The following is a 10,796-nucleotide window of genomic DNA, read 5'->3' on the forward strand; positions in this document are numbered from 1 at the left end:
CCGGTTCCATTCTGTGAGCTTGTGTGGCCTACCACTTCGCGACTGAACCGTTGTTGCTCCTAGACGTTTCCACTTCACAATAACAGAACTTAGTTGACCGGGGCAGCTCTAAGGGTAGGAAATTTGACGAACTGACTTGTTGGAAAGGTGGCATCCTATGACTGTGCCACATTGAAAGTCACTGAGCTCTTCAGTATGGGCCATTCTACGCCAATGTTTGTCTATGGAATTGCATGGCTGTGTGCTCGATGTTATACACCTGTCAGCAACGGTGTGGCTGAAATACCAAATCCACTAATTTGAAGGGGTGTCCACTACTTTTGTGTATATACAGTGCATTCGGAAAGTTTTCAGACCCCTTGACTTTATCCACATTTTGTTACGTTACAGCCTTATCTTAAAATTGATTACGTGTTTTCTTCATCAATCTACACACAATAACCCATAATGAACACAATAACCATAGACATACAATAACCCATAATGACAATCACAATAACCCATAATGACAAAGAAAAACTGGTTTCTACAAAAACATTTGAACCTAAAATATAAATTTTCATAAGTATTCAGACCCTTCACTCAGTACTTTGTTGAAGCACCTTTTCAGTGATTACAGCCTCGAGTCCTCTTGGTATGAACGATACACTTGGCACACCTGTATTTTGGGGAGTTTCTCCCATTCTTCTTGCAGATCCTCTCAAGCTCTGTAAGGTTGGATGGGGAGCGTCGCTGCCAGCTATTCAGGTACCTGTTTTTCATCAAGGATCTCTCTGTACTTTGCTCTGTTCATTTTCCCTCGATCAAACTAGACTCCCAGTCCCTGCCACTGAAAAACATCCCACAGCATGATGCTGCCACCACCATGCTTCACCGTAAGGATGGTGCCAGGTTTCCTCCAGACGTGATGCTTGGCATTCAGGCCAAAGAGTTCCATCTTGGTTTCATCAGACTGGAGAATCTTGTTTCTCATGGTCTGAGAGTCCTTTAGGTGCCTTTTGGCAAAGCGGGCTGTCATGTGCCTTTTACTAAGGAGTGGCTTCCGTCTGGCTTACACTACCATTTAAGGCCTGATTGGTGCAGTGCTGCAGAGATGGATGTCCTTCTGGAAGCTTCTCCCATCTCCATAGAGGAACTCTGGAGCTCTGTCAGAGAGACATCGGGTTCTTGGTCACCTCCCTGACCAAGGCCCTTGAGTTTGAGTTTATTTTATTTTTACAGGGACAGTGCACATTTAATCAACGTTTCAGTAAAGTGCCGGTTTTAGCCAGCCAGCTAATTTTCAAACGCAATCCCTGGGCAAGTTATTCTCCCCCGATTGCTCAGTTTGGGTAGGCGGCCAGCTCTAGGAAGAGCTTGGTGGTTACAACGTCTTCCTTTTAAGAATGATGGAGACCACTGTGTTCTTGGGGACCTTCAATGCGGAGACACTTTTTAGTACCCTTCCCCAGATCTGTGCCTCGACACAATCCTGTCTCGGAGCTCTACGGACAATTCCTTCGACCTCATGGCTTGGTTTTTGCTCTGACATGCACTGTCAACTGTGGACCTTATATAGACAGGTGTGTGCCTTTCCAAATCATGTACAAATCAATTGAATTTACCACAGGTGGACTCCAATCAAGTTGTAGAAACATCTCAAGGATGATCAATGGAAACAGGATGCAACTGAGTTCAATTTCGAGTCTCATAGCAAAGGTCTGAATACTTATGTAAATAAGGTTTTTTTTTTTATATAAATGTCTAAAAATCTGTTTTCGCTTTGTCATTATGGGGTATTGTGTGTAGATTGATGAGGAAATTGTTTTATTCAATACATTTTTGAGTAAGGCTGTAACGTAACAAAATGTGGATACTGAATACTTTCCGAATGCACTGTAGAAGTGTATGTCGTTGTCTTGGCTACCTGGAGATGTGGTTGCTTAGCTACCTTGGAGATGTCGTTGTCTGCTACTTGCGGAGTGTTAGTCTTAGCTACCTTGGAGATGTCGTTGTTGCTACCTTGGAGATTGGTTGTCTTAGCTACCTTGGAGATGTGGTTGTCTTAGCTAACCTTGGAGATGTGGTTGTCTTAGCTACCTTGGAGATGTCGTTGTCTTGGCTACCTGGAGATGTGGTTGTCTTGGCTACCTTGGAATATTGTTGGTCTTAGCTACCTTGGAGATGTGGTTGTCTTGGCTACCTTGGAGATGTGTTGTCTTAGCTACCTTGAATGTGGTTGTCTTAGCTACCTTGGAGATGTGGTTGTCTTGGCTACCTTGGAGATTGTGTTGTCTTGGCTACCTTGGAGATGTGGTTGTCTTAGCTACCTTGGAGATGTGGTTGTCTTAGCGTACCTTGGAGATGTGGTTGTCTTAGCTACCTTGGAGATGTAGGTTGTTCTTAGCTACCTTGGAGATGTCGTTGTCTTGCTTCCTGGAGATGTCGTTGTCTTGGCTACCTTGGAGATGTCGTTGTTTGCTACTGTGAGATCTGTTGTCTTGGTACCTTGGAGATTGTCGTTTGTCTTGGCTACCTTGGAGATGTCGTTGTCTTGGCTACCTTGGAGATGTCGTTGTCTTGGCTACCTTGGAGATGTGGTTGTCTTGGCTACCTTGAGATGTGTTGTCTGGCTACTTGGAGATGTGCGTTGTCTTGGCTACCTTGGAGATGTCGTTGTCTTGGCTACCTTGGAGATGTCGTTGTCTTGCTACCTTGGAGATGTCGTTGTCTTGGCTACCTTGGAGATGTCGTTCTTGGCTACCTTGGAGATGTCGCTGTCGTCTTGTCTTGGCTACCTTGGAGATGTCGTTGTCTTGGCTACCTTGGAGATGTCGTTGTCTTGGCTACCTTGGAGATGTCGTTGTCTTTAGCTACCTTAACTGAATGCACTTACTTTCAGTGACCAAAGTGTAAGTACACTTTACTTATATATACTATGATAATATATATTATAAATGATAATTTTGTATTATATGATGACATACAGTATACATATTATTCATGTTGTTTCTTAATAGAATCCTAAGGAGTGGACGCAGATGGCGATCAAGAATATCGCTGCTTCCGGAAAGTTCTCTAGCGACCGCACCATCGCCGAGTACGCCACGGAGGTGTGGGGTGGAGCCTACTGATCTGAAGATCCCGCCCCCAACGAGCCCCGCAAGTCCTTGGCGGAGACCGCCAGGTGCTGACGGAGAAGTGAGGCTGCCTGGTTGTGGTGTAGGGTGAAATTGCCCCTAGACGCTGATCTTGGTGCAGTTTTTGTAATTGTTGAGGGGAAGTGGATTCTAGATCTGTATCTAGGAAACGTCACCCAGAAGCGTCTCGTGTTTTTTAAAGAACAATCTGGGATTCGGACAACAACAAAGCAGTCACCACGCCACTTTTGGTAAACAGCTGAGGGATAGCCACTCCCTAATGTATAAACAGGGCTATGGAGGCAAGTCCATCTGTGAGATTGAAATGTTTTAACCATGTTTTGAAATGAGTCAAATCCCAGATTGCCCCTTTAGCTCAATAAACTGAGCTCTGTTTGAGTAAGCACCTTACATGATGCAAAAATAACAATACAAAACTTCAGAATCTAACACAACAAGCATCTACACATACCTCAGAGATCTACAAACAACAGTCTGCCACATACCTTCAGAATCTACAAACAACAGTCTGCCACATACCTTCAGAATCTACAAACAACAGTCTGTCACATACCTTCAGAATCTACAAACAACAGTCTGTCACATACCTCAGAAATCTACAAACAACAGTCTGTCACATACCTTCAGAATCTACAAATAACAGTCTGCCACATACCTTCAGAATCTACAAATAACAGTCTGCCACATACCTTCAGAATCTACAAACAACAGTCTGTCACATACCTTCAGAATCTACAAATAACAGTCTGCCACATACCTTCAGAATCTACAAACAACAGTCTGCCACATACCTTCAGAATCTACAAACAAAATTATCTATTTTTCCCCCAGCATTTCTGAATCCACCTTCCACCTAAATACAAGGTCAAATGGTAGCCTGTCAACTATATAGTGCACTACTGTTGACCAGACTGCTATTGGCCTTGGTCAAAAGTAGTGCACTGTAAAGTGAACAGGGGTGCCATGTCATCTACCAGTAAGTGGTCCATTCGTAACAGAACTGTCTCATACTATAGCTATAGGGTTGAATATGTTCCATAGTTTATTATGACCCTTGTTTTTCCAATGTTCTGTTGTTACATCAAAATAAATATATTCATGTCTGATCTGTTGTTCAAGCTTTTTAATTGTAATTCATACAGTCACTGACAACTATGAGAGACTAGTGCAATACACAAACTGACACATGGACACGGCCCTTGTTGAAAGTTTTGAGTGAGGAACAARGATCTCACAAAGACCATGAACAGGCAATGCTGTATGTGTAAATGTTCCGTTCTGTTTTTKTTTTTTTTACAGTGGGCAGCTCTTCTCCTAAAATGTCGCCGACTCACCGGACTATCGGTCTATCAATGTTCTTCTTGCTTTGTAGAAACCGCCTGCGGAGAAAAGCACATGAAACCCAAATCATTTTCAAGACAGTGAATATCCCTTATTCTGAACTTGACCCCGTCCTTGTTAATCTCATATAAACAACCTGTGTGAGACCCAAATGGTGTCTTGTATAGTGCACTACTTTGGGACCTGGGTCCATAGGGCTCTTGTTAAAAGTAGTGCACTATACACTGAGTGTACAAAACATTAGGAACACCTTCCTAATATTGAGATGCCCCCTTTTTGTCCTCAGAACAGCCTCAATTTGTCGGGGGCATGGACTCTACAAGGTGTCTCAAGTGTTCCACAGGGATGCTGGTCCATGTTGACTCCAATGCTTCCCACAGTTGTGTCCAGTTGGCTGGATGTCCTTTGGGTGATGGACCATTCTTGATGCTGGGTTTCCTGTGTGTATCGTTGCAGTTCTTGATACACACAGGAAACCCAGCAGCGTTGCAGTTCTTGACAAACTCAAGCCGGTGYGGCTGGCACCTACTAACAGACCCCGTTCAAAGGCACTTACAGTAAATATTTTGTCTTGGCCATTCACCCTCTGAATGACACACATATACACAATCCATGTCTCAAGGCTTAAAAATCCTTCTTTAACCTGCCGCCTCCCTTTCATCTACACTGATTTGAAGTGGATTTAACAAGTGACATCAATAAGGGATCATAGCGTTCACCTGGATTCACCTGGTCAGTCTATGTCATGGAAAGAGCAGGTGTTCTTAATGTTTTGTCCACTCAGTGACTAGGGCGCCATTTGGGACGCAAGCAGCCATTTTGGTATTCGTATTTTGTACTTTAACTTTGGATCAACACAAGTTGTGTCCATTATTGGCAAAGATTAATATATAACTTACCCAACCACACTGTCCAGGTTGGAGTGATGGATATATAATTTTACCAACACACTGTCCAGGTTGGAGTGATGGATATATAAATTACCAACCACACTGTCCAGGTTGGAGTGATGGATATTAATTTACCCAACCACACTGGCCAGGTTGGAGTGATGGATATAACTTACCCAATCACACTGGCCAGGTTGGAGTGATGGTTATAACTTACCAACCACACTGGCCAGGTTGGAGTGATGGATATATAACTTACCCAATCACACTGGCCGGTTGGAGTGATGGATATATAACTTACCCAACACACTGGCCAGGTTGGAGTGATGGATATATAACTTACCCAATCACACTGGCCAGGTTGGAGTGATGGATATATAACTTACCCAATCACACTGGCCAGGTTGGAGTGATGGATATATAACTTACCAATCACACTGGCCAGGTTGGAGTGATAGATATATAACTTACCCAACCACACTGGCCAGGTTGGGTGATGATATATAATTACCCAACCCACTGGCCAGGTTGGAGTGATGATATATAACTTACCCAATCACACTGGCCAGGTTGGAGTGATGATATATACTTACCCAATCACACTGGGGGTTGAGGTGATGATATATAACTTACCCAATCACACTGGCCAGGTGGAGTGATGGTTATATAACTTACCCAATCACACTGGCCAGGTTGGAGTGATGGATATATAACTTACCAATCACACTGGCCAGGTTGGAGTGATGGTATATAACTTACCCAATCACACTGGCCAGGTTGGAGTGATGGTATATAACTTACCCAACCACTGGCCAGGTTGGAGTGATGGATATATAACTTACCCAACCACACTGGCAGGTTGGAGTGATGGATATATAACTTACCCAATCACACTGGCAGGTTGGAGTGATGGATATATAACTTACCCACCACACTGGCCAGGTTGGAGTGATGATATATAACTTACCAACCACACTGGCCAGGTTGGAGTGATGATATATAACTTACCCAATCACACTGGCCAGGTTGGAGTGATGATATATAACTTACCCAACCACACTGGCCAGGTTGGAGTGAGATATATAACTTACCCAACCACACTGGCCAGGTTGGAGTGATGATTATAACTTACCCACCACACTGGCCAGGTTGGAGTGATGATATATAACTTACCCAACCACACTGGCCAGGTTGGAGTGATGGTATATAACTTACCCAACCACACTGGCCAGGTTGGAGTGATGGTATATAACTTACCCAATCACACTGGCCAGGTTGGAGTGATGGATATATAACTTACCCAATCACCTGGCCAGGTTGGAGTGATGGATATAAACTTACCCAATCACACTGGCCAGGTTGGAGTGATGGATATATAACTTACCCAATCACACTGGCCAGGTTGGAGTGATGGATATATAACTTACCCAATCACACTGGCCAGGTTGGAGTGATGGATATATAACTTACCCAACACACTGCCAGGTTGGAGTGATGGATATATAACTTACCAATCACACTGCCAGGTTGGAGTGATGGATATATAACTTACCCAATCACACTGGCCAGGTTAGGATCCAAATAGATATAGTTGTGTGAGTATCCCAAGGATTCACTGTAGGATACCATGCGCACCTGGTCCTCTGCATACCGTTGTCTAGGGCTTGAAGTGCAATCTGGTACAGCTGGGAAGACACACACACACACACATATACACACATATACATACATTCTAGCTCATTCTACTATGGTATAGTAACAGTGCACACATCAATGTATGGGTTGGATTGAACAACTTTCCCTAAATCACTAAATGTCTTTAATTTCTACAAGATCAGTATGTTACTACCTTCTGGCCATGTCAAAAGGAACCACATTGTCATCCTCAGCGTGTAGGAAAAGGACACGAGTGGTCAAGGTCTTTAAACTGCATAAAGCAAACACAATAACACAACGTCAGTAGTTTCTAACTACAGTAGAGATTAGAGGAGTCTAGCTACAATACGAGATTAGAGGATTCCAGCTACAGTACAGAGATTAGAGGATTCTAGCTACAGTACAAGATTAGAGTTAGTATGTACAGTACGAGATTATCAGGATTCCTAGCTACAGTCACGAGATTAGGAGTTCTAGCTACAGTACGAGATTAGAGGATTCTAGCTACAGTACTGAGATTAACATCAGTAGGACGTCTAGCTACAGTACGAGATTAGAGGATTCTAGCTACAGTACGAGATTAGAGGAGTCTAGCTACAGTACGAGATTAGAGGATTCTAGCTACAGTACGAGATTAGAGGATTCCAGCTGCATTCCAAATGGCACCCTATTGCCTATAAAGACAAAGGATCTGATCGTGGACTACAGGGTACGGAGGGCCGAGCACGCCCCCATTCACATCGACGGAGCTGTAGTGGAGCGGGTCGAGAGTTTCAAGTTCCTCTGTGTCCACATCACTAAGGATCTATCATGGTCCACACACATCAACACAGTCATGAAGAGGGCATGACAACGCCTTTTCCCATTCTGGAGGCTAAAAAAGATTCGACATGAGACCTCAGATCCTCTAAAAGTTCTACGGCTGCACCATTGAAAGCATTGACCGGTTGCATCACCGCTTGGTATGGCAGCTGCTCGCCATCCGACCGCAAGGCGATACAGAGGATAGTGTGTACAGCCCAGTACGTCACTGGGGCCGAAATCCCTGGACATCTGTACCAGGCGCTGTTAGAGGACTTGCCTAGTTAAATAAAATAATAAATAAAAAGAGGTAGGCCCTAAAAACTGTCAGACTCCAGCCACCCAAGTCACAGACTGTTCTATCTGCTACCGCATGGCAAGAGGTACCGGAGCCTGGACCCAAAAGGCACCTGAAGTCTGGGACCAAAAGGCACCTGAACAGCTTCTACCCCCAAGCCTGATGAACAGTTCATCTTTTATTTTTTATTTAACCAGGCCAGTGTTAAGAACAAATCCTTATTTACAATGACGGCCTACCACGGCCAAACCCTCCCCTAACCAGGACGACACTGGGCCTATTGTGCGCCACCCTATGGGACGGCCGGTTGTGATACAGCCCGGGATCGAACTGGGGCCTGTAGTGACGCCTCTAACACTGAGATGCAGTGCTTTTGACCGCGGCGCAACTCAGGAGCCTCAAATGGCTACCTGGACTATTTACTTTATTATTTATTTTCATATTTTTTTGCACTGGACTCTCTGTACACCCTCACTGTGGCTCTCTGTACACCACTGGTCTCTATGTACACCCACTGGCTCTATGTACACACTCACTGGCTCTATGTACACACTCACTGGCTCTATGTCACACTCACTGGCTCTATGTACACCCACTGGACTCTACCCACACACTCACACATACTACCTGACACACATACTACATGACACACACACACACACACACACACACACACACACACACACACACACACACACACACACACACACACACACACACACTACATACACTAACACACACATGCATATTGACGCCAGAGTAGACGCTTTCACTCTTCCCATAAGCTGCTACTCTGTTTTATTTCTATCCTGATTGCCTAGTCACGTTTACCCTACCCACATGTACATACTGTATTACCTCAACTACCTGGTACCCCTGCACATTGACTCAGTACTGGTACTCTCTTGTATATAACCATGCTATCACCTGGTACCCCTGCACAATGACTCAGTACTGGTACTCCTTGTAGATAGCCATGCTTTACTTGGTACCCCTGCACATTGACTCAGTACTGGTACTCCTTGTATATAGCATGCTATTACCTGGTACCCCTGCACATTGACTCAGTACTGGTACTCCTTGTATATAGCCATGCTATTACCTGGTACCCTGCACATTGACTCAGTACTGGTACTCCTTGTATATAGCCATGCTATTACCTGGTACCCTGCACATTGACTCAGTACTGGTACTCCTTGTAGATAGCCTCATTATTGTTCTTGTGTTACTATTTCCTTTTTTATTTATCAAATATTTTTCTTACTTTTAACTCTGCATTGTTGGTTAAGGGCTCCTAAGTATTTCACTGTAAGGTTGTATTTGGCGCATGTGACAAATAACATTTGATTTTATATAGTGCAGTGCACTACCTCTTGACCAGAGCCTATAGGTCAAAATGTGTGGCACTATACAGTAGTGCACTATGGACACAGCCCTCCTCAACCTATGTTGTTATGGTAACACAGCAGTCTTACTTTTCATCGTTAGCGAACACCATGTTGTTGCTTGGTACACAGGCAGTACTTACTTTTCATCGTTAGCGAACACCATGTTGTTGCTTTGGTAACACAGGCGTACTTACTTTTCATCGTTAGCGAACACCATGTTGTTGCTTTGCATGACGTGATGAAGAACGCTCTCAAAACCTGGAAGACACTGATACATCTGAATAGAGAAGGGAACAACAAAATCAGTTCAGAAATGTTTTGAGCTTAACTAGTCCTAGAGAAGAGCAATATGGGTCAAATATACAGGAAGGAGATGGAGGGATTGCTGAATCATTCTTGTGAAACGGGGAATTAAGCCATCTCTGGGTTTCATAGTGCAATAAACAACTGTTACACAAGGCCGCAGGCAGGCAGATAGGCAGAGCGGACAAGGTGAGAGAGACACCTCACCATGCTGAGGGGTGGCTGGCGACTTCCTCCTCCATATTGGTGTACGGAGCCTCCAGGATCACACCATCAACAGCATAGCTTGGCTCCAGATCTGCTTGTGTTACGTCCCTCAGATCACGTGCTCTTTCTCTTGACAACTCCATTGCTGTCAACCGAACATGGAAACATGTCAAGACAAACATGGAAACATGTCAAGACAAACTGGAAACATGTCAAGACAAACATGGAAACATGTCAAGACAAACATGGAAAACATGTCAAGAACAAACATGTCAAGACAAACATGGAAACATGTCAAGAACAAAATGTCATGACAAACATGGAAACATGTCAAGACAAACCTGGAAACATGTCAAGACAAACATGGAAACATGTCAAGACAACATGGAAACATGTCAAGACAAACATGGAAACATGTCAAGAAAAATGGAACATGTCATGAGAAACATGACAAACATGTCAAGACAAACATGGAAACATGTCATGAGAAACATGACAAACATGTCAAGACAAACATGTAAACATGTCAAGACAAACATGGAAACATGTCAAGACAAACATTTTTGTCATAGATCCATTATTAATGTTATGTTCAATCAGTGACTTCTTTTAGAGTTACATAATGAATGCTTGAACTGCATGCCAAAATTGTATGTTTACCCATTAAAGATACAGTCCGGGATCTTAAAGCACAACAAATTTGTAACACATATATATATATATATTACACAGTACCAGTTTGGACACACCTACTCATGCAATGCTGTCATCA

At 43.6% G+C, this 10,796-nt stretch overlaps 2 protein-coding genes across 2 annotated transcripts in view; one reads left to right on the forward strand and one right to left on the reverse strand.

Annotated features, from left to right (window-relative positions):
* LOC112074640 (glycogen phosphorylase, liver form-like) overlaps positions 1–4,246 on the forward strand; it is a 33,654-nt gene extending 29,408 nt beyond the window's left edge. The window contains exon 17 of the mRNA XM_070440603.1: positions 3,000–4,246. Within this exon, the coding sequence (XP_070296704.1) occupies positions 3,000–3,113 (114 nt within the window). The 3' untranslated portion in view covers positions 3,114–4,246. The remainder of the gene's footprint in view (positions 1–2,999) is intronic.
* A 2-nt stretch (positions 4,247–4,248) lies between these two features.
* Positions 4,249–10,796, reverse strand: part of LOC112074641 (lysophosphatidylserine lipase ABHD12-like) — a 30,482-nt gene continuing 23,934 nt past the window's right edge. Inside the window, exons 12-14 of the mRNA XM_070440602.1 lie at positions 7,221–7,298; positions 6,924–7,106; positions 4,249–4,519 (exon numbers count right to left, since the gene is read on the reverse strand). Coding sequence (XP_070296703.1) covers positions 4,471–4,519; positions 6,924–7,106; positions 7,221–7,298 — 310 coding nt within the window. The 3' untranslated portion in view covers positions 4,249–4,470. The remainder of the gene's footprint in view (positions 4,520–6,923; positions 7,107–7,220; positions 7,299–10,796) is intronic.

The sequence above is a fragment of the Salvelinus sp. IW2-2015 genome, unplaced genomic scaffold (assembly GCF_002910315.2).
Source record: "Salvelinus sp. IW2-2015 unplaced genomic scaffold, ASM291031v2 Un_scaffold2734, whole genome shotgun sequence".
Taxonomy (NCBI): Eukaryota; Metazoa; Chordata; class Actinopteri; order Salmoniformes; family Salmonidae; genus Salvelinus; species Salvelinus sp. IW2-2015.